Consider the following 24,763-nt stretch of genomic DNA (forward strand, 5'->3'; position numbering starts at 1 on the left):
CACTGATCCTCTGCCTGGTGGGGGGCTAACAGGCAGGCAGTGTATGCACACAGTGCTAGCTGAGGATACGGCAGGCGAATTGCCTGGTCCGTAACTGCGCATGCGCACAATAATGGCCTGCAGTGGCCGCGCCATATAACATGGCGCCGGCTGCGCGTGGACCTGGCCAGCCCAATAGTGACACCCCTTTGGCCACTCTCGCCACCCCTGGAACACCCCCCAACAGTGCCACCCAACCCCCGCTGAAGCACACCCCCCTACCTGCGGATCGGCTCCTCCCCGACTGTGACCACGCTGAGTTCCCGAAAATAAATGCCACACGCGACCATGAGTGCGTCGTTTTGGAGGGGTTGGAGCATTGCAAAAGTGGTGTGGCCTCCGATTTCGGCGACAGCATGGATTCTCAGGCCGATCGACGAACGCGGTTTCAGTGGCGGACACCGGAGAATCCCGCCCTAAGGTCTATTATGGAAAGCCACACTAGAAATGGCAGGATGATGAAAAATGTGAAATCAAAAATACCTTGATATTTAAATAGGCAAATCCCTGGAGGCATTATAGCAAGTTAGTCAAGGTAGTCAAAGACGTGTATTGTTTACTTGATTTTAGAATTGAAGGGATATAATGTGGAAAACAAAAATATCATGGGCATGGGAGAACTTTGTAAATCGCTGGCTCGGCCTCGGCAGGAGAACGGTGGAGAATTTCGGGCCACTTCAACAACGGTGTAATGACCTTGGAAAGGATTACAGAGGGGGTTTAACAAGATTTTGCAGGAAAAGTTCTGGACAGAGTAGATCAGGAGAAACTGACGCCGCTCGTGAAATGATCGACAATGAGAAGGCACTGGTTTAAAGTAAATTGCAAGTGGAGCAAAAGGGACAGGAGCGTGGGGAAAAAATGTTTAGTGGTTAAAGTCTTGGAACTGACATTCAAGGGAGCATGGCCGGAGGACGGTTGGATGGATACATTCATACGGGAGTCAGACTGTGAATGCAGAGAATCATAGAATCTCTACAGTCCGGAAGGAGGACATTGATTCTGCACCGACCCTCCGAAGGAGCATCCCACCCAGGCCCGAGCCCCGCCTAACATGTGGACATTAAGAGGCTATTTAACTTGGCCAATCCACCTAAACTGCACATCTTTGGACTGTGGGAGGAAACCAGAGCACGCTGAGGAGACCGACAGGGAAAAATGCAATCTACAAACAGACAGTCACCCGAGGTTGGAATCGAATCCAGGACCCTGCACTGTGAGGTAACAGTAGTAACCACTGTGCTACCGTGCCGCCCTAATTTGAAGGGGATATGAAGGGAACGGGTGGGCAGGGTTGTGGAGAAAAGACGGGAGAATGGCTCTAAGTGAAATACTCATTCGGATAAACTGTCCTGACATGATGGGCTGAATGGCATCCAACCCAGACCTCTGCGATTCTGGTAAAACATTAAGACGCAGGCCACTAAGGTATAAATATGTTGAAGGTGTTTGCTGGAGCATATACTGAGAAACCATTCACTCGGATGAGTGTGTCAACAACAGAAGATGTCAGATTTTTAAATTCTTGGTAAAAAAAGCTCCCGGTGAGTTATTGGAATCTAAACACCCTTCCTTTGAACGGATAGCTGAAGTTGGCGCTGTGAATAATTTTAAAAGCATTTGAGGAATGGAGAATATAGAGGGTTATAGATAACTCTGGGCTTATTTCGGTCTGATCTTTCACAGAATCAGTATAGACAGAATGAGCCGAATTACTACCTGGTATCTGTATCCATGGAATCAGTGGAATCCCTTTGTTGCAGATATCTTGTTACATTTCCATGATTCTATGATTCAGTGAAGCTGCGTTGTCTAACAATACTCACTCGAATATTCCACCTTGCCTTTAACTGCAACTTCAAGTATGAAATAATCACAGGTGCCCTTGGGTTCCTCCAGAAGGTGGTACGTTTTCAGGAACTGCAATTTTTATGGGAAAAAGGTATCCTGGTTAAAACGGAGCTAGAAGATCAGGAGTTGTAAAAGGGTTCTGGACAACAGTAATGCTTGTTGATGCACATAGAAGGAATAAAATGATCAATGTTTTACAGCCTGGAGAGATTGAAACCTCTGAATGGCGATTTGTTATACGATCATTCAAGCCGATGACATAGGCGTAGTAGTAGGTTATTCGACCCCTCGAGATAGCTCTGCCTTTTGATAAGATCATGGCTGATATATTTGTGTTTCAAGTTCCACAACCCCATCTACCTAGATAACCTTTTACCCCCTTGTCTAACAATAATCTATTCACCTCCACCTTCAAAGGTTCAGTGACCCCCACCTCCATCACCTTCTGATGCAGAGGTCCAAAGTTGCACAACCCTCTGAGAGGCAACAGTTCTCTTAAGCTCCGTCCTCCAAGGGGGACCCCGAATTTTGAAACAATCCACCCACAAGAGGAACCATCCTTTTCCTGCCCAGCTTGTCAAGACCTTTCAGGATCTTAATTACTTACGCTCCATAAGTGTCTCCGCCATAATCATCTTACTCTATATGTATATCCCTCCATTCCTTTCTCCCTCGTGTGCTTATTTAGCATTCTCTTGAACGTTTATATGTTTTCTTTAAATCTCACCTACTCCATGTGGTAGCGAGTTCCACTTATGACCACTCTCTGGGCAATGAGGATTCTCCTGAATCGCTTTTCAGATTAATTGCTGAATATGTTATGGGCATGCCCTCAATTTTGGAGTTGTCGGCTGATGGAAACATCTTCTCCGTGGCTTTCATGATATTAACGCCTTCCAGTGGGTCACTCCCCTCAGTCTTCTGTTTTGCAAAGGAAAGGGTCCCAATGCAATCTTCATCGACAATGTTTAATCTCACCATTCTGGCACTCTTTTTTGGAATAGGTTTTGCACTTACCCCAGTGCCTCGATCTTTCTAATATGGACACCAAGGTTGTGCTCAGTGCCCACGTGTGGTCTAATTAACGTTTTGTGTAAGGGTGCGTGTGGGAAGGGGGAAGGTATGGTTTGGGGGGGGGGGGGGGGGGACGACGACGACGAGGGACTGCGATTGAAAATCACAGGGTGAGGGACAGGGCTCAGTTTGGATTAAAGAGGCAATTTCAGTTGTCCTGGATTGATCAAGATCTGTAATAGATTAGCAACAGCAGATATATAGATATGTGAAAACGCGTAATTATATATATATATATATCATAGAACATAGAATTTACAGTGCAGAAGGAGGCCATTCGGCCCATCGAGTCTGCACCGGCCCATGGAAAGATCACTCAACTAAGCCCACACCGCCACCCCTATTCCCGTAACTCCATCTAACCTTTTTTGGACACTAAGGGCAATTTAGCTATATATACATACACACACACACGTCTACAAATATCTATATATTGGTTATGTACACATTATAATATACATACATATACATATATATACTATATACTCTTTGTATTGCACGTTTATGCCAAATTATGTCTCATTGATATTTAGCAACAGCATTTGCACTTATAGCGCAACATTAGTGGTTTGGGGGATGTTGGTGCAGTGGTAAAGTCACTGGGCCAGTAATACCAAGAGCCCGCCTCATACTGCAGGTCGATATGTTCAAATCCCACCATAGGAGTTTGTGGATTTTAAATCAAGTTAATAAATCCGGAATATGAAGATAGCCTCAGCAATGGCCAGCGGGTTGGGGAGTGTAAGACAGGGAGGAAAGAAGAGTTAATGCCAATTAGAGCAGCCATGATCTTATTGATTGTGAGGAGGGAGATTGGAGGCAGGGTTAAAGGGCCGAATGTCCTACTTCTGCTCCTAGTTCCTCTGTCCATCTGTTCTTATATTTACTTACTTAACCAAAAGTATTTACTCACAGTCAGTGTTCCATTCCCGCTGCCCGACAGCTCGATGTCAATGCTTTCTCCCAGGGGAAACTAAAACGAAACAGGAATAAGCTCCGTGTTATCGGCCAGGATACTCTTTATTGTTCCCATTTCAGGGGCTGGATTCTCCGACCACCGCCAGGTCGGAGAATCACCGGGGGCCGGCGTGAATCCCTCCCCCACCGGCCACCGAATTCTCCGGCACTGGATATTCGGCGGGGGCGGGAATTGTGCCGCGCCTGTCAGCCACCCCCCCCCCCCCCCGGCGATTCTCCGGCCTGCAATGGTCCGAAGTCCCACTGCTGTCATGCCGGTACCATCGGCGGGAATCGAACCACCCACCTTACATCCGGGACCAGGTGGCGCGAGCAGGCTCCTGGGTCCTGGGGGGCGGGGGGGCGCAGGGTGACCTTGCCCCAGAGGGGTGCCCCCATGGTGGCTGGCCCGCAATTGGGGCCCACCGATCCGCAGATGGGCCTGTGCCATGGAGGCACTCTTTTTCTTCCGCGTCGGGCATCAGCCTCAGCGATGGCCGACGCGGAAGTGACCCTCTCCTTTGCGCATGTGCGGGGATGATATCAGCAGTTGCTGATGCTCCCGCATAAGCACATTTGTCCGCTGCCTTCAGCCCCAGCTGGTGTGGCACCAAAGGCCTTCCATGCCAGCCGACGGGGTGGGAACCACTCTGGCGCGGGCCTAGCCCCTTAAGGTGAGGGCTTGAGCCCGAAAAGTGCGGAGAAATCCGGACTTTTGGGGCGGCCCGAAGCCGGAGTGGTTTACGCCACTCCACCCGCTGGGACTCCCGGCCCAGCAGGTATGGCAGAATCCAGGCCCAGATCTTTGAATGTTGTTCTTCAAAGAGTTTTTGCTTGAGATTCATGAACTGGCGTCACTACCGTCCTACCCATTATCTGCTTACGATCCAACCATCCAATTTCTTCAGCATTCCTTGGGCCTCAGTTTTGACCTGCGCCAAATGACGTGAGCTTAAAGAACCATGGGCGCTAAATTGGAAACGGGCAGGATGGCAAAACGGGCCACATCGCATCTGTTATACATTCACATCTCCCGCCCAATATTCAGCCCCATTCACTTCAATCGCACTGGATTTCAAGCGTGTCGTATAACGGTGGGCACGAATGGGAATTCGGCCTGCTTGGACTCTCCAGCCCCTTCTATTTTAACCTCCTGTATTCAAGGACCTTCCGTGTGTTGGACCCCCAGCTATCCCATGTGCGAACTTCCAGGTAAGAAAACCCCACTCTTTTCCCCACACATTCACCCCCTGGATTTGCGATTGATAAAATAATCCCTCACGAAATGCATCTCTCAAGACGACAATTGTGCCTGCAAGTTGTAGACTATTTTTGGAACGCATACTTCATTCACTGTTATGGGTATATTCCCAGGGTGATTACATTATGCAGATAAATGTGTACTCCCATTATCAAAGGTGAGATATTCTCTCGCGCGATGGACGGGGTTTTTGGCTCTTCCCGCTAAAGACACAAAACGCCGCTGACTTCGGCGGGACCGGAAGATCTCACCGGTGACCAATGCGAAGCCGACTCGGTTGCCGGAAACACGCCACTCAGTGCCCAGTAAATCCCGCCCATAGATAGAACTGTCTTTCGATTCAATTCTTACTCTTAACTCGTCCTGTATTAAAGTGTTGTTTCCCTTTAGGTTAAGTTTCTCCTTGCCACTTCGACTCGGGCTGCTGAATACAAACTGAATATCGATGTCCGCAGGCTGAAAGGTTGCAATGCTATATTCCGACAGAGCTTCCAAGGCAATAACCGTATCCTTATGAACAACAAAAAAAGAGGGAATACTTTGAAATACTCTCGCTCGCCATTGGATGGACGCAGGAACCCGTTGACTGAATGATATGACTGCCCTGGTTTATACAATGAGCAAAATTATTTTTCATTACATGTGGGTGTCCAACTCACCTGGGACTCTTTGGATATGGGGCTCCCATTCAGACAAAATACTGCCAAGAATTTCCGTTAGATCAAATCCCCTTGCGCTGGATTATCCCCAGCCGCGTGTTTCTCGGCGGCGCGTGTTTAGCTGCCGGCGGGATTCTCTCTCCTGCCGCTTGACATTCCACCCCCACGCCGCCGGGAAACCCACGCATGGGGCTGTGCTGCCGGCGGGAAAAGTGAATCACAACGGGCGGGATGTGAGCGCACCTCCAACTCAGGGACTGCAGGGGTTCCTGAAGGGAGCTCGCCAGCTTATCCTCAAGGCCAACTAGGGATGGGCAATAAATGCTTGCCTAGCCAGCGCGAGACCCACATCCCGTAAATCATTTAAATGAAATCTAAGTGCCGTCAGGAATATTAATGGACGAAGAATGAGGGGCTTTTAGTGGAATGTTATTCGGAAATAATTTTAATTTCATTCTCTTGGCGGGGCAGAACAGTGTGTCAGAAAACTAGTAGGGTAGTCGTGATGGCATTGGAATAGCAACCCAGAGGCCCAGACACTTGTTGTGGTGACATGAGTTCTAGTCCCAGCGAGACTGTTGGAGGAACGTATATTCAATGGACAGATTCCGTGATGGAGCCATGGGAGTTTCAATGAGAAACCGCGCATCTGAACCTCGTGCACATTTCTACTCAACTTAGCCAAAATGCAATCAACTAAATAATTGATGGAAATGTACCTGGGTTGAGCGGAATCCTCCACCATAGTTCCTTTGCTCAGTTAACCATTTGACAATGGTATTCGCATAATGAAGTTTCTTCCTGATCACAGCCTGAAGCAACGCGTATGAAGTAGCCTCCACTGTTATCGCTGATGCTTGGTCTTCTGAACTGCGCAATATTGTGCTATCAGCTTTCCAATGACGGACATCATTTACTATTAGAGTGAACGTGATAGAAGAGAGGTATAAGTAATGTGGTAAATGTAGGAGTTTCTTTGTATTGTCTTATATGCATTTGGTTCAGTGCGGGTTGTAATCCTGGGTTGGTGTGTGTGGGGAGCCTGCAGTAGTGTTTCGAAAAATCCTGGTTGGAAATTAATGGAATGTTTTTTTGGGATTCAGTGGTGCAATTGAAGATCCGTAAAAGTTTGGGTGACTGGATCTTTGTTTGGATTAAGCCGGTTCTTTGTGGAGCAGTTAATTATATGTGTTTCAGCTTAATAAGGTGATGTAACTAATGGAAGGAGTTAGAATTTCGAGCATTTTAGCAGAGAAGCAGGAATTTATCAGTTTATCCTGAAAGTCAAACCGAGAAGACAGTTTCTGAAAACTTCAGCAAGAGATCCTTCCTTGTGACAAGATTCAGGTCCATCTCTTAAAACAGCCTCAAAGAACCTCCCTTAAGCAAGTATACCTGGGCCTGCCAACTGTATTTTAAGGTGGACTGAGGGGTGAGATGGTTTAATTGTTTGAGGAGGAATAAAGATAGCAGTTAAGAGCATTGTGTCACTGTATTGATTAACAATGTTTTAATTATAAGTTATTTTTCTTGGGTAATGTTAATGTGGGCTGCTTTAGCTCACTGGGCTAGACAGCTGGTTTGTGATGCTAGCAGTGCGGGTTCAATTCCCGTACCAGCTTACCCAAACAGGCACAGAAATGTGGCGACGAGGGGCTTTTCACAGTAACTTCATACTTGCGACAATAAATAAAAGGTTAAATATATTGTTAAACTGTGTAAGTAACAAAGTTTGTTTTAACATACCATATGCCCATTTTGTGTGAAATCACTCCTGGAGGGAGTTATTCTTTCCACGCAGTTTCACAAAATTAAAATGAAATATTGGGGTTACTGTCCTGTATCCTAGCCACTATTGGGGTTTGGTACAGGATCACAATTGTAAACCAACCCAACTCAGTTAGAAAATAATGGAACCGAATTGCTCCATCTTTCCAGAAGAGTAACACACATAAGCTGTTACCAATTTCTCACTAACTTATCTCAGAGAGGGATGCTATCAAACTAAGAAGGTAAGGATGCGTGGGAATCAATGAGAGGTTTAAAACTTAGATAAGGGTTGCAGCATGAGGGAAGGGACTGATTGCTGAGTATCTTGTGATGGCTGTTTCGTTTGTATCATGGAAAACACAATGGGAAGCACGGTAGCACACTGGGTAGCACTGTTGATTCACAGCTCCAGGGTGCCAGGTTCGAATCCCAGCTTGGATCACTGACTGAGCATAGTTTGTACGTTTTCCCCGTGTCGGCGTATGTTTCCTCTGGGTGCTCTGGTTTCCTCCCCCAAGACCCGAAAGACATGCTTGTCAGGTAATTTGGACATTTGAATTCTGCACCGTGTACATGAACAGGTGCCGGAATGTGGCGACTACGGGCTTTTCACAGTAACTTCATTGCAGTGTTAATATAAGCCTACGTGTGACAATAGAGATTATACAAAAATAGGAGTATATTTCTCGCAACTGAAATGCCCATCCTGCACGAGGGAACTCCAGGACCTTCGGAAGTTCTGGACAGCTGATTTTCAGGAGGTCTTGATAGCTGAAGGATCTCACGGTCCATATTACTACTAGTGCCACAAGCCAATGAGTACATAAACAGGAGAATAGTGCAAAGGGATATGTTATTGAGGAAATGACACAGTAGCACGTGCTTTAGATTCGTGCAGCACTCGGGCTGCTTCTGGGTGAGATGGGCTCTTGACAAGCCGGAGGGTTTACACATCAACTGGGCCGCGATCAAGATAATTGCAGGGAGGCTTACTCATTAATTTGGAGGGTTTAAGCTAGGTTGACAGGGTGGCGAGAAACTGAGAGAAAAGTTAAAAAGGAATAGAAGTAGAGCTGTAATTTAAATACAGAAATTGCAATTGGTTATGCATGGTCAAGATGACGAAGACTAGAAAATTGGTAAAAAAAAGATTTGTTCAATGATTAGTGGTAGGTACTTTGACGTCAGTAGCCTAGCGAACACGATAGATGAGCTGATGACACGGATTGAGGCTTAGAAACATATGACAACTTTCACTTCAACACTGCACAAAGCAGGGCAACAATCGAATAACAACATTTCCAGGTAGATGCTTTTCAGGTGGGAGAGCGCAGAGGATAAAAATGGGGCAGTGATGCGGTGCGTGTGTGTGTGTGTGTGTGTGTGGTGGGGGGGGGGGGGGGTCGCAGTATATGTTAACATGTCGAAACAATTGCAACTGTAAGGATGTGTTAGAAGAATCATCAAATGAGGCCACTTGCATTCAACGACAAACGAAAGAGAGAAGACCACACGGCTGCGAGCAACCTCTGTACCAGCCGTACAGTCAGAGGGGTAGGAAGTTAGGTGCCATTCGAAGACACATTTCTCATGGAACTCAAAAAGATATTTTGCAAGAGCCGGGCGTAAAGGGTATCCCATAGCAACATCACCTACTTTGCGTACACAAGCTGAACTCAACTTGAGTTTCTGGGTTCAGAAGATCAATAGACACTGATCCCCGCAACGACGGCGGGTCTGGATTTCCCCGATGTAATACTGCAGTACCAATATCCGTGACTTCGTTAAGTGGAACATTGGTGGATAGGCTAGTAAACGTCAAATGAACACGCGGACACAGCACTTTTGTGTTTCTTAGGCAGCCTATTCATACGTTAGCACAACCAAATCTGAGGATGAAGCTGTCATATATATCACGTGGCTTCTTATCATTCTTGCATAAACCCAGTGAACTCTTTTGTAAGTTTGTTTTCCAGCAAGGCCCTTTTGAGTGGCAGATTCAATTGATACAAATTTGGACCCGTCATTAAGAATGGCGTGCATTTTGTTGATATAGTCACACTTGTGAAGGAGATTATTTGTGAAGGAGATTATTTAGGTTGTCTGGTGTGCATGTTTGCTTTTGTTTTGAGGCCTTGTAGTGCTGCAATTGCATGTGAAATTCACGAAAGCCACGCGGAATCCAGAAAAATACGTATCAAATAGAATGTGCCTATGCTCTTCACATTATGCAAGGTATAGACTATACCCAACCAACCCTGAACTTGCAACATTCAACACACAGTGTTCAATATTAGACTTGATTCCGCGATCACGGACAACATTTGTTAAATAATGCTTGGTGTACTAAGCATTATGCTGTCAACCAATTTAAGATGACAGTCAAGCTCGCAACATGACACATTTTCGTGCACTGAAAGCTACATATATTAATAGTGAGGGCCTATTCTTTGCAGACAGAAAAATACATTTACACACATTGTGTCTGCTTCATATAAACAAATTACGTGTCAGCCATTCGCTGGTTCATTCCTCAGGGCAATGCCTGGACTACTCAGTTGTAAGATGCCTGATTTAAAGTTTCAAACAATATTTGGCAGCTCACTGTTACCATCAACTGTAATTTCCTTAATGGCAACGCCTTTACTAACCAGAGTTACTTGTTAACCAAACAGCACTCTCTCCCCTAACAATGCAAAGTGACTGTTTCAGCCCGCATCGTATTCTGGTGAATTGCACTAATGTGTGTCAGATGAGAAACACAGCAAAACGTTTTGATTCAGTAATACTCAAGTCCTGTATCATGGTAAGATATATGAAAAAAATAACATTGCATTTAAATAAGACTTGAATATGCACTTACGATGCCTCATAAGCCTCATTGGTCCGAAACTGGGAAGTTTGATCTAGCTGCAGAGCTTATTTCTGGCCGACACAGAAATGATGAGCAGAATCATCTCCTATCGTGCTATTATTTTAAATTATTTTCGGACTTTTTTGTTTAGATTGTGAGATCGGTTTGTGAATGGGTACTAGATTTGAAAAACCAGGTGGAATTTTTTTTAATGGTTTGTTTGCATTGACATTGCTGTAAGAGAATGGACGGATTAATGGATGAAATGAAATGAAAATCGCTTATTGTCACGAGTAGGCTTCAAATTAAGTTACCGTGAAAAGCCCCTACTCGCCACATTCCGGCGCCTGTTCGGGGAGGCTGTTACGGGAATCGAACCGTGCTGCTGGCCTGCTTGGTCTGCGTTCAAAGCCAGGGATTTAGCCCTGTGCTAAACAGCCTCATACACATCGCCATACACTATGTTATGATTTCTTGATATGGTTCAATCAGCTGAACAATGCTATTTACGACATGGATTCGTAATGACTAAATCACACCATGCAGTGGAATTAAAAGAAAAATTGCAGAACAACAGACTCCTTACTCAATATGCTTTGCTAATTCCTCCGCCATATTGAATACTAAATGTTTACCTTTATCATAAACTTCCATTTGTTTCAGTTTGCTATCAGCCATGTGCGTCTCAGAACTATCAGGGTCCACGAACGCAAAGGCATATGCGGTGATAGCCATTACGTAAGGTCGCTTAATATTGTCAAGTTCCTTGGAAAGATACTTTACTGCCCTTGCAATGCTTTCTCTCTGAAAGGACAAAAAGTTTGATATCGATGAATGAAACAGAAGTAGGCAAAGATAAACAACTCTCATCGCGGGAATGCCCTGTGAGGGCGGGCGCTCTGACTGTGTCCTGAAATCAAAGTGATTTGGCTGAGATTTAACATTCCCCTGTAACTTCCATCAACAAATGGATGATGTGAATGCTTCCATTTCTCTCTCAGCTTCTGAACTTCATTATGTCAGCATGTTCTCATCTGCAACGACACGAGAGATCTTGGAAACTTGGGGGAACACGTGCCAGAACTCCGCTGTCCTTCTGCAGCTGTGTTTTCTAATTCGCGATAGGAAGGCCAGATTGCCTTGCCGTGAAGACAGAGTGTTTTCAATCCAAAGAAAGGCCCCTGGCCAATCACTTTGACTTCAGGACACAGTCAGAGCGCCCGTCCTCACAGGGCAGGCATGAGAAGCATTTGCAAAAACAGAAAGGTTAACAGTGACGCATTCGAAATTCCACTCTGCACGCAAGCTACTCTACTGAATTCAACTGTTTATAACATACAACCATGATTGACAAGTGCGACCCAAAGATCACAACTTTTATATACGTTAATTATGCACGATGCTTTACACTTATTGAGAAAAATGCAGGTCATGTGAAGAATTCTATCCTAGGTCCTAAATGAACAGGTGGCATGATAATTGTTAAATTTCAGACGGAAGCTATCTTTGTGACTTGCTTGAAGGGTTTAATGGATTCTCCAGGCCCCGACCGCGTGTTTCTCTCAGGCGCACCGTTAGCTGGACCGAAGCCACCGGCGCCGCATGGAAGGAAGATAATCCAAACCAGCCCGCGATCTTATTGTAATGTGTGCAGGGAACGCAACAAAGTTGGAACCTAGCATTTGTAGCTTGTTATCAAAGGTTACATAAATTCATTTACGGGATGTGAGGTTTGCTGGCTGTGACAACATTCATTGTCCCTCGTTAATTGTCCTTGAAATGATGGGAGTAATCTAACTCCTTGTACGTCTGCTGCCCTTGAGTTGTAGGTACACCCACGGCGCTGTTCAGGAAGGCATTTCAGGATATTGACTAGCGACTGGGAAGGAACGGTGATCTAATTCCAGTCAGTTGGGCAGCACGGTAGCACTGTGGATAGCACAATTGCTTCAAAGCTCCAGGGTCCCAGGTTCGATTCCGGCTTGGGTCACTGTCTGTGCGGAGTCTGCACATCCTCCCTGTGTCTGCATGGGTTTCCTCCTGGTGCTCCGGTTTCCTCCCACAGTCCAAAGATGTGCAGGTTAGGTGGATTGGCCATGATAAATTGCCCTTAGTGTCCAAAATTGCCCTTAGTATTGGGTGGGGTTACTGGGTTATGGGGATAGGGTGGAGGTGTTGACCTTGGGTAGGATGCTCTTTCCAAGAGCCGTGCAGACTCGATGGGCCGAATGGCCTCCTTCTGCACTGTAAATTTGTGAGGATGATGAGTGACTTGGAAGGTAACTTCCAGTTTGTAGTGTTACTATGTGCTGCCTTTGTCGTTCCAGATGGTGGTCGTCGTGGGTCTGGAAGGTGCTGCCAAAGGAGCCTTGGAGAGTTTCTGCTGTGCATCTTGCAGATGGTAGACATGACTGCCACTGTGTGTCGGTGTTGGAAGGAGTGAATGTTTGTGGAAGGAGTGCCAATCGAGCGGGGTGCTTTGTTTTGGATGGTTCGAGTCGTACTCACCCATGCAAATGAAATGCATTCCATCACACTCCTAATTTGTGGCTCGTAGGTAGTGGACAGCGTTTGGGGAGTCAGGAGGTCAGCTACTCGCCACATGATTCCTAGCCTCTGACCTGCTCTTGCAGCCACAGTATTTATATGGGTAGTTCGGTTGGGTTCCTTATAATTGGTGACCCATCGGATGTTAATAGTCGGGGCTTCAGAGATGGTAATGTCCCGGAATGTCAAAGGACAATAATTAGATTCTCGCTTGTTGGAGAAGGTCACTGTCTGGCACTTCTAAGGCACACATTTAACTTTCTACTCATCAAGCCAAACCAGTTCTTGTTGCATTTGAACATGGATTGCTTCAGTGTCTGTGAAATCGCGAATGGTGCTGAACATTGTGCAAACACACTTCTGATCTTATGATGGCAGCAAAGTCGTTGATGAAGTGACTGAAGATGATTGGGCCTGGGCCACTCCCCTGATGAACTCCTGCAGTGCTGACCTGGAATTGAGATGATTTACCTCAAAACACCACCACCATCTTCCTTTGTGGCTGTATGTCTGCAACCAGCGGAGAGTATCTCCCCCATTCCCATGGATTGCAATTTTGCAGTTCAGCTCTTTTGTCCATGTCTGAAGCTACGCTTTCATGAGGTCATGAGCTGAGTGGCACTTGCAGAGCCAAAACTGGGCGCCAGTACGCAGGTTACTACTAAGCAAGTGCCGCTTGAATTCACTGTTAATGACCCTTCCCATCACTTTACTGATGAACGGGTGTAGAATGGTAGGGCAGTAATTGATCTGGATGGACCAGTCCTTTTTTGTGTACAGGAAATACGTGAGCAATTTTCAACTTTGCCGGTTAGATGCCAGTGTTGTGTGTGTACTGGAACAGCTTGGCTAGGGAATCAGCAAGCTCTGGAGCAGAGCCTTCAGTGCTACTGCCGAAATATTGTCAGGGTCAATAGCCTATGCAGTATCCGGTGTCTTCAACCATGAAAGGACAATTGCTTTTTCTGGCTAAAGGGACGACACCTTTTTGAGGCGCTGAGTCCAATTGCCCTTGAATTAACTGTCATTCTAGAGCATTTCGAATGGCCATTAAGAGTCAACCATAGACTGGCATCTCTGCAGCTGGGGACCTTTGGTGGAGACCGCGATGGATCATTCTCTACTTATGGTTTTATGCAATTGTGTATATCAATAGAGGCACACATTAACATATACCTACTAGCAATGACAATGCTGGAATGATTGTAGAGTTCCCCTTCTGGACGCTTTATAAATAATGCATAAGAACATTCTTAAATAGTGAAATGGTTTTGAAGATCTGAAGTCAATGACACGGAAGGAAAATTGGATGCAGTTTAGATGAGGAAGCTATAGCCTCTACCTCCCTTTCTGGAGTCTCATTCAGAGTTGAAATTTACCCTAACGCTGGGCAGGAATTTCTATTTGCTGGGAAGGAGGAAAAGAACTATGACAGTGGATTACAACTCTCTCCGGATTGTTATCTCCATTCATCTCATTGCAATAAGACACACATGAAATATTTAGATGGACAGGTCGCATTGAGCCTTACCACTTCTTGCCCTTTTTCAAATGGAGTCTCGAACGAAGGCAATGAATGCATCAATGCGATGGTAACAAAGGCCGTCGTGGATATTTTACTTTCTACTCCGCCAATTCCACCCTAAAAATTAGTGAATCACAAGAGAAAAGTGTGGAAATTAGTTTAATTGACCAATCCACCTTTATTTGGAAGAGTACAGCGCGATCAATGTGTGAATGGTATCTGAGATTAACAGCGCGCATGGACAGCCACATGAACGTATTTGCTCCCCTTTCCTCAACTGAGATTGTTGTCCGTTTGAGAAAGGTTGAGTAAAGTGGATCTATTCTCTCTGGGCTTCCAAAGGATTAGAGATGCTAATTTTGAAACTCATAAATTGCTCAGAGGCCATAACAGGACAATTGCTTTTCCTGGCTAAAGAGACGAGGACCGATTTGAGGTGATGGATCAAATTGCCCTTTTAGTAACTGGCTTTCTAGAGCATTTCGAAAGGCCGATAAGAGTCAACTATAGAATCGTAGTATCCCTACAGTTCAGAAGGAAGCCATTCGGCCCATTGAGTCTGCATGAACCCTCTGAAAGAGCGGCCCTACCTTGGCCTACTCCCGTGCCCCATCCCCATTTCACTACCTAAACTACACATGCTTGGGACGCTAAATGACAGTTCAGTATGGCCAATCCACCTAACACACACATATGTGAACTGTGGGAGGATACCGCAGAACTCGAGGAAAACCCAGGGGGATACTGAGAGAATGTACAAATCCACACAGGTAGTCACCCAAGGCTGGAATCGAACCCAGGTCACTGGCGCTGGAAGGCAGCAGGGCTAACCACAGTGCCATCATGCAGCCCACGTTGATGTGAGTTGTGAGATCAGATGTGGGCAGGTGGCCTTCTGGTGAAAGCAATGCCGCTCACCCCCAACAGGCGATGTAAGTTTCTTGGTCACAATCACTGTGATTAAGTGATCTCCCCATCTCCCGCCCCGCTCCCGGCCGCCTCCATAATCCTGATTCAAATACAACGGTCAGCAGCAGTGAGACCTGGACACATACTCTCGGAATATTAGTTCAGTGAAAACACTATTTGGTAGGCTCATTCGGAAAGTTAGGGGGCATGGGATACAGGGAAATTTGGCTGTCTGGATACAGAATTGGCTGCCCGAAAGAAGACACAGCGAATGGTAGTGGATGGAATGTATGCCGCCTGGAGGACGGTGACCATTGGTCCCGCAAGGATCTGTTCTGGGACCTCTACTCTTTGTGGTTTTTATAAATGACTTGGATGAGGAAGTGAAAGTTTGCCAATGACACAAAGGTTAGTGGAGTTGTAGATAGTGTCGAGGGCTGTTGCAGGTTACCACAGGACATTGACAGAATGCAGAGCTGGGCTGAGAAGTGGCAGATGGAGTTCAACTTTGATAATGTGAAGTGATTAATTTTGGAAGGTCGAATTTGAATGCTGAATACAGGATTAAAGGCAACATTTTTGGAAGTGTGGAGGAATAGGGGGAGCTTGGTGTCCAAGTACATAGATCTCTCAAAATTGCCACCCCAGGTTGATACGGTTGTTAAGATGGCATATGATGTGTTGGCTTTCATTAACAGGGGGATTGAGTTTAAGAGCCGTGAGGTTTTGCAGCAGTTTTATAAAACTCTAGTTATACCACACGGAATATTATGTCCAGTTCTGGTTGCCTCATTATAGGAAGGATGTGGATGCTTTGGAGAGGGTACAGAGGAGATTTACCAGGATGCTGCCTGGACTGGAAGGCGTGTCTTATTAAGAAAGGTTGACGGAGCTAGGGCTTTTCTCACTGGAGCAAAGAAGGAAGAGAGGTGACTTGACAGAGGTGTACAAGGTGATGGGAGGCACGAATAGAGTGGATAGCCAGAGACTTTTCCCCAGGGGGGAAATGGCTGTCACGAGGGGACATAATTTAAAGGTTATTGGAGTAATGTATGGGGGAGATGTCAGAGGTAGGTTCTTTACACAGAGAGTGGTGGGTGTGTGGAATGCACTGCCGGCAGAGGTGGTGGAGTCAGAATCATTAGGGACATTTGAGCGACTCTTAGACAGGCACATGGACAGCAGTAAATTGAAGGGGTGTAGTTAGGTTGATCTTAGATTAGGATAAATCGTCAGCACAACAGTAGTGGGCCGAAGGGCATGTACTGTTCTATGTTCTATTCTATGTTCTATTACTTCACCATCTCCTCACTGATGGATGAAGTTCGTGCTCAGTTGATGAATGTAATCGTAACTGAGACCGATAGATTTTTAATACTCCAGTACAATAAAGGTGACTGATTTTCGTGCAGGGAAGCAGAGTTGGGTTCAGGTCAGCCATGATCACACTGTCTACTTCGGCAGGCTAGAAGAAAGGATCTGAGCTATGTCTGCCCCCAAATTGTATACAAAGTGATTTTTATTTTGCTGCTGGCCAACTCTTGCTGCATATACTCAAGCCTGAACCCTCCGGTTTCCCGTCAGGGGGTTGTGCCAAGGTGCAGGTGGTTGGCCATTGCCCGCTGTCTGGAGTTTCCAGTCTCCCTGAAGTTAATAGCCATATCCGCTGCCCGCGGGGCACGCCGTCAGGGAACCTGTCTGGGATGGGTGTGCAGTGACATCGGGACCGGAAGATCATGCAGGTGAGAAGGACGGAAAGTCCCGCCCATTGTTTGGATGATGTGGTTAAACATGTACAGCCGACTTGATTAACGTGATAAAAAGCTAAGGAAGAGATGATGACCTGTAATGCAGAAAAGCTTCAAACACAACTGATGAATGCGAACATAAAGTGGGCCGTTAGTGTACAAAATTGCCCTTAGTGTTGGGTGGAGTTACTGGGTTATTGGGATGGGTGGAGGTGTTGACCTTGGGTGGTGTGCTCTTTCCAAGAGCCGGTGCAGACTCGATGGGCCAAATGGCCTCCTTCTGCACTGTAAATTCTATGATCTATAAAGGCCGCCATATTGCCACTGGGTTAAATGTCTTGAGCTTTCGTGGAAACTGGGGAATTTACCACAGACTATCCGCCTCGAAATAAAATGCCACGCTCCGTTTGTATCCACGCTGTTTTATACTTGGTTGAAGTCAAGGGAGATAAATACCCAGGCTCGAAAAATAAAGGGGACTGCGGATGTACATGGATGTAAATATTTACGTAACCTGCATTTCTCTGTGTATCACTGGATGAGGATCCAAAAAGTACCCAGTTGACCTCTGACTTCCAACCAAATACAAGGCGGATTGTTGAATGTGCTCAGGTTTAACGTCAATCTGACTCCGAACCATCGAGAGTATCTTAACAATAAATGCGGTTAACCTGGAATGTGAAATAATAAAAATATTGGAACGACATCGAAAATGAAAGAGCACGCTGAATCACTCAATTATTGTTACAGACCCATAATTAAAAGATAACATGCAGAAAATACGATGATTAGAGGCTGGCCAGAAAATTGAACAATCTATTGAAAAGGAGGCTGGCTAGAGATATGACAACAGCTAGGAAGCGTTTCCACAGGTTTTAAAAGCAGCTATAGTGAGTTTTCTGGAGCGAGAACGTGGGGAATTTATCATGAAAAAAGTAATTGTAGCTGAGTTGAACAGATTTCTTGTTCCTGTCTTCACTGGAGAAGACATAACTAACATCCTACAGAGAATTATCAGTCGTGAGGTGACTGGGAGGGAGGAACATAACGAAATTGCAATCATCATTATTAAATTATTGGAACTAAGTTGGCAATACTCCTCATCCTGATGGAGTTAATTCTAAGGATTCAGGACGGCCAGGCTTGCGATCGGGGGCCACCAATCGGTGGGTCCACGCGGTTTGGGGGGGCCTGTATTGTGGGAGCCGATCCACTGTGTGGGTCGGCCATGTTGCCTCGCGCATACACGGACCTGCGGCTGAAAGTGCAGGGCCCTGTATCAGCAGCCGGAGCTGCACTGTGCTCTCCGGCACCATGCTGGTCCCCTGTGGGCCACAGGATCGCTGGGCCAATGGGTCCGTTGATGGCGTCATAAAACGCTCCAGTGTTTACCGCGGTGTCAACACTTAACCGCTCTTTGGAAGAATCCCGCCCACCACCTTTTAGACTTTCCCTTATTCTGCCACCATTGAACCCAACAGCCAGGGCTTGGGCTTATTCCACGCAGCATGTGTAACTCCTCTATTCTTGATCGGGAACAAAGAGCTGAAATACATTATTAAGCAGGTTATTGCAGGGTACTCGGAAAATCGCAACATGATCGGACAGAGTCAATTGGGCTGGATCTCCGGTCCCCAGATACGTGTTTCTCAGGGGCGCACCGTTTGCTGGTGGTGGGATTCTGTCTTCCCGCCGCTTGTCAATGGGTTGTCCCATTGAAGCTACACCAACTGCCGGGAAACCCATGGATGTGTGTGCGCAACCAGCAGGAAAAGCGAATGCCAACATGGTTTTGTAAAAGGAATATTGTCTTCGACTAATTTCGTAGATTTCTTTGAAGAAGGAACAAGCAATGTGGATAAAGGACAAAATCTAGATGTGGTGAGCCTAGATTTGAAGAAGGCATTTGGCAAGGCAACTCATCAACGGTTACGACACAAAATGAAAGCTTATGGTGTAGGGGTATTATCACAAGTATGCTTACATTAACACTGCAACAAGGTTACTGTGAAAAGCCCCTTGTGGTCACATTCTGGTGCCTGTTTGGTTACTTAGAGGGAGAATTCAGAATGTCCAAATTGCCCAACAGCACGTCTTTCGGGACTCGTGGGCAAAAACCGGTGCACCCGGAGGAAACCCATGCAGATACGGGGAGAACGTGCAGACTCTGCAGATGGTAACCCAAGCTGGGGAATCAAACCTGGACCTTGGCGCCGTAAAACAACAGTACTAACCACTGTGCTACCGTGATACCTACAGTTATTTGATACCTGCAATCAAATTGGCCCTCTGGTTGACAGTAAAGAAAAAATATATTGACACCGAGAGGGATCAGTGGACTAGTCATTTCGGTTTAAAAATTGCACATGGATTATAATATGGAGACGTTTGAGGTATTGTAGTTGGGAAGGACAAACGGTGCAAAGAAACACGCAATGTATGGTAGGATTCTGAAAAATGCAGATGACCAAAGTGAAGCACACGTCCACATGTTACTGACATTGGCTGGACAGTTAGATAAGATTGTCAAGAAGGCATATAGAGACACGTTCCTCTATTCGTTGATGCCGAGTGTATTAGAGAAGGGGGCTTAGTCTAGAAATAGCACCTTGGTCACAGCTAGATTACTCTGCACAGTTTCAGTCACCACATTATTGGAACAATGTAATCACATTCGAAAGAGGGCAGAGGAAATATACAGAGGGGATTAAACTCTCAGGTCTTTGAGATTCTCTTTTCCTAATGGCAGCGTTCCCCTACCCGTGGGATTCCTGGAGGCATGGATGGCTTCAATGGGACAGTGACAAGCAACGGGAAGATATAATCCCGGCAGCAAATGGCACGCAACCGAGAAATACGCAGCTGGGGAACAGGGGTAGGATGTTGCCGGAACTGGACAATCTTAGGTACGAGTAAAGGTAGGAAGGACTGGATTTGCTTTGTTTGGAACAGAGAGGTTAAGAAATGATTTGTCTGCGATTTCTAAATCCATGGGGGGCCTCGATGCTTCGTATATATCAATACACGTAAACAGGGAGCTTGTCGACTCGTGACTCCTCAGATATTGAAACAGTCTGTGCCCATATGCAACAAGATCAGGGCAACATTCAGGCTTGGATTGATAAGTGGCAAATTACATTCTCGTCGGATCAAGTGTCAGGCAATAACCATCTCTAACAAGAGAGAATCTTACCATTGCCCCATGACATCACTTAATCTCCCACTATCACGAACTTGGAGTTACCATTGACCAGGAACTATGCTAAACCAGCCATATAAATGCTACAACGCTGGGAATTATGTTGTGAGTAACTCACCCCCGTCTAACCTTCATCTACTACAAGTCAAGAGTATGATGGAATGCTCTGCACTCTTGATGAGTGTAGCTCCAACAGTAATCAGGGAGTTTGACACAATTCAGAACAAAGACGTCCGCTTGAATGCCACCCCATTTACCACCTTAAATATTCACGCCCTCCAGCACTGGTGCACGGTGGCACCTGTGCATACCATATCCAAGGCGTACCATAGCAACTCTCCAAGGACCGTTTAAGAACATTTTGCAAGCCCGCAACCTCTAGTCTATTGAAGAACAAGGACAGCAGATGCATGTGAATACCACCGCCTGCAGGTTCCTCTCCCAGACATACACCATCCTAGCTTCGAACTATCTCAACGTTCCTTCACTTCACTATTATTGGTTCAAACTCTTGGAACTCCATATCTAACAATACTGTGGGTGCACATATACCACATGGGCTGCTGCAGTTCAAGAACGCAGTTCATTGAAATTGCATTCAAATTAATCCATGGAGAATGTAAAGTCGTCATTGTTCCAGATGATAACAGGTTGCTTTCCGTTTGTGGGAGAGAGCCGACTGGTGGCGATTTAACCAGAAGATCACCACACCTCAGGTGGGGGGCGAGGTCGAGAGCAAGCTTTCATGAATCCCATTCGGGACGGGTTTGAACCTGTGCTGCTGGTCTTGCTCTGCATCACAAACAAGCTGTCTAACCAAGTGAGCTAAACTGACCCCAATAATACCAATCTACGGACAGTATACCTGGATGGCACTGTCACAACAGCTGATGTGAATGTATTTTAGTTTGGATGTGTGCAAGTCAGCCCAAGCTTGTGATAATAAAATTTCAATCCCAATGCATAGATTTTAAAAAATGTGTTGGATATTATCGCAAAATGAATGAAAATGAAATGAAAATCGCTTATTGTCACGAGTAGGCTTCAATGAAGCAACTGTGAAAAGCCCCTAGTCGTCACATTCCGGCGACTGATCTGTTTTCAGGTTACTCAAGGTCATTTAAGTCATCTGTGCTGAATTCCAGACTGTGAATGCAATGAATAATGGAGGCAAGTATATTTGTATTGCAAAATAAACGAGAAACATGTCAAACCCACCATGTGCTGCTTGGACGATTTAGCCATGCTCCGTATGAACCATCATTCTTTTTGTACTCCAGTATCCTATTGTACCCTGCAAATAAAATGGTAAAATTGCTACAGGAACTAAGCGGATAATGGCATTTTTTATTAATTCCTACTTTTCTTTTACTCAATGTTCTATTTTGTGGTTGTTCCAGTGAGGTCCAAGGCCCAGACATCTTCAGCTGCTTCATCACTGGCCTCCCTTCAATTATAAAGTCAGAAGTAAGACTATTTGACGATGATCGCTCAATGTGTAGCATCATTCGCCACTCGTCAGATACTGAAGCAGTCCATGTCTGAATTCAGAAGACCTGGCAACTTTCAGACTCAGGTTGACAAATGGCAAGTAACATTTACGTCAAATAAGTGCTAGGCACTGACCACCTCCAACAAGAGATGATCTAACCATCTTCCCCTTGATAGTCAATGGCACTAGTATCACTGAATTCCCCAAAATCAACATCCTGTGGGTTACCATTGACAAGAAACTGAACTAGTCTAGCATTGCAATTCCTGTGGCTACACGAGAATGTCAGATGCTTGGAGTCCTTCTCGTGTAACTCACATCCTGACTCCCCAAAGCCTGCCCATCATCTTCAAGGCACATGCCACGAGTGTGATGGAACACTCTCTACTTGCCTGGGTGTGCGCGGCGCCAGAAACATGAGAGAAGCTTGTTTTAACCCAGGACAAAAGACCCGCTGCATTTATCCATGAACATTCACTCCCTTCACCATTTACGCACAGTGACAGCAGTGTGTATCATCGAGAATTTGCACTGCAAGAACCCACCACAGTTCCTTTGGCATCATCTTCCAAACCTATGATCACTAACAACCGTCGAAGGCAAGGCAGCATAAAGATGGGAACATCACCACGTGGAGTTTCCCCTGCAAAACACACACCACCCTGACTTGGAAATATATCGTTGTTGCCTCATCATCTCTCTGCCAAAAATCAGGAACGCCCTCCAAAAGAGCATTGTTGGTGCACCTACATCGCATGGACTGTATGCAGGCATCACCATTACCTTCTCAAGGTAAATTAAGCATGGACAATAAATGCTGTTTTTTCCAGCAAAACCCATATTCCTTCAGGAAACGAAGAACATATATCTATGCAGCATGTGTGATAAAGCTCAATTGTGACTCATTTGTTACAGAGGAGCAATTGTGTAATCAGATACTGATAAGGTGTGAAGAAAGTAGGGTAGATGTGATGGGTGACTAACTTCTCCCATATTGTCTGGGAATCCCTTGCAGCCAGGAGCTCGGATGGAGAGCAAATTGTTAGATGTGTGCAGGAGGGCAACATACAGTATGTTGACAAGCCAACGAAGGAGGGAGCCATATTAGTCTAAGTATTGGAGAATGAGCCAGATCAGGTGATTGATGTTTCATGTGGGGAGTATTTTGGGCTTAGCGATCATAATTCCATAAGATTTCGAGTCGTCATCGGTAAGGACAAGAGTGGCCCGCGGGTGAGGGTGCTTAATTGGGGGAGAACTAATTACATCCAAATTAGACAGGAACTGGGGATTGTGGATTGGGACCAACTATTTGGGGCAAATCCACGTCTGACATGTGGTAGGCTTTGAAAGGCCAGTTGATTGAAGTGCGGGACAAAACCTCTCAAAATGAAGGATAGAAAAGGCAGGATTCTGGAACCATGGGTGTCAAGAGAAATTGTAGGCTTAGTCTAAAGGAAAAAGGAAGCATGCAATTGGTCTAGGTATCTAAAAAACTGACGAAGCTCTTGAGGGGTACAAGGAAAGTAGGAAGGAACTTAAAAGTGGAATTAGAAGGGCTACAAGGGGCCATAAAATGTCTTCAGCAAACATGGTCAGGGAGAATCCCAAGGCTTTTAAAGCATAAATTAGGTGTAGGAGTGTAGCAATAGAAAGAGCAGGCCCACTTAAGGACAATTAAGGGAAGTTATGCATGGAACAATAGAAAATGGGTAAAACCATCAATGAGTACTTTGTATCCGTATTCATCAGGGGGAAGAACATGACGGATGTTGAGGTCAGGGACAGGTGTGTGAACTTTCTTGAGAACGTTAATATATCAAAGGAGGAAGTGTTGAGTATCCTAAATTGCATTAAGGTAGACTAATCCCTTGGCCTGGATGGGATCTATCCCAGGTTGCTGCTGGAGGCAAGGGAAGGAATAGTTGCGGCCTTAACAGATATCTTCACATCCTCTTTGACTACAGGCGAGGTTCCAGAGGACCGGAGAATATCTAATATTATTCCCTTCTTTAAGACAAGAAGCAGGAACATTCCAGCAAACAGTGAGCCTGACATAAGTGGTGGGAAGCTCTTAGAAAATGTATTGAAGGACAGGATATTATGCACATTTGGAGAAAAATCGACTAGTTAGTGACATTCAGCATGGTTCTGCTTGGGGAAGGTCATGTCTCACCAAAGGGTAAGGTCATGTCTCACCGAGGGGCCTCACGGTAGCATGGTGGTTAGCATCAATGCTTTACAGCTCCAGGGTCCCAGGTTCGATTCCCGGCTGGGTCACTGTCTGTGTGGAGTCTGCACGTCCTCCCCGTGTGTGCGTGGGTTTCCTCCGGGTGCTCCGGTTTCCTCCCACAGTCCAAAGATGTGCGGGTTAGGTGGATTGGCCATGCTAAATTGCCCATAGTGTAAGGTTAATGGGGGGATTGTTGGGTTACGGGTATACGGGTTACGTGGATTTAAGTGGGGTGATCATTGCTCGGCACAACATCGAGGGCCGAAGGGCCTGTTCTGTGCTGTACTGTTCTATGTTCTATGTTCTATAAATCGATTCAGGTTTTTGAAGAGGTGACAAAGAAAATTGATGAGGGAAGCGCTCTGGATGTAGTTTATATGGATTTTAGAAAGGTATTTGACAAGGTCCCACGTGGCAGACTGGGATAACAACAAAGATCACATGAGATTCGGAGTGGGCTGGCTAGATGGATACGAACTGGCTTGCTTATAGAAGACAGGGAGTAGCGGTGGAAGGGTGTTTTTTCTGAATGGAGATCTGTGGCTAGTTGTGTTCCGTAGGGATCAGTGCTGGGACCTCTGCTGTTTGTAGCATATATCAATGATCTGGAGAAAAATGTGGGAGGTCTGATTAGTCAGTTTGTGG

At 45.8% G+C, this 24,763-nt stretch overlaps 1 protein-coding gene across 2 annotated transcripts in view; it reads right to left on the bottom strand.

Moving 5' to 3' along the window:
• The window catches only part of LOC119976039 (complement C4-like), a 105,599-nt gene that overhangs the window by 22,819 nt on the left and 58,017 nt on the right, over positions 1-24,763 (bottom strand). For both annotated transcript variants that reach the window (XM_038816145.1, XM_038816144.1), the window contains 8 exons: positions 21,612-21,687; positions 17,709-17,865; positions 14,544-14,654; positions 11,101-11,269; positions 6,561-6,757; positions 5,534-5,692; positions 3,878-3,937; positions 1,866-1,959 (listed from right to left, as the gene is read on the bottom strand). In XM_038816145.1, coding sequence (XP_038672073.1) covers positions 1,866-1,959; positions 3,878-3,937; positions 5,534-5,692; positions 6,561-6,757; positions 11,101-11,269; positions 14,544-14,654; positions 17,709-17,865; positions 21,612-21,687 — 1,023 coding nt within the window. The remainder of the gene's footprint in view (positions 1-1,865; positions 1,960-3,877; positions 3,938-5,533; positions 5,693-6,560; positions 6,758-11,100; positions 11,270-14,543; positions 14,655-17,708; positions 17,866-21,611; positions 21,688-24,763) is intronic.

Source organism: Scyliorhinus canicula, chromosome 13 (assembly GCF_902713615.1).
Source record: "Scyliorhinus canicula chromosome 13, sScyCan1.1, whole genome shotgun sequence".
In the NCBI taxonomy this organism is placed as follows: Eukaryota; Metazoa; Chordata; class Chondrichthyes; order Carcharhiniformes; family Scyliorhinidae; genus Scyliorhinus; species Scyliorhinus canicula.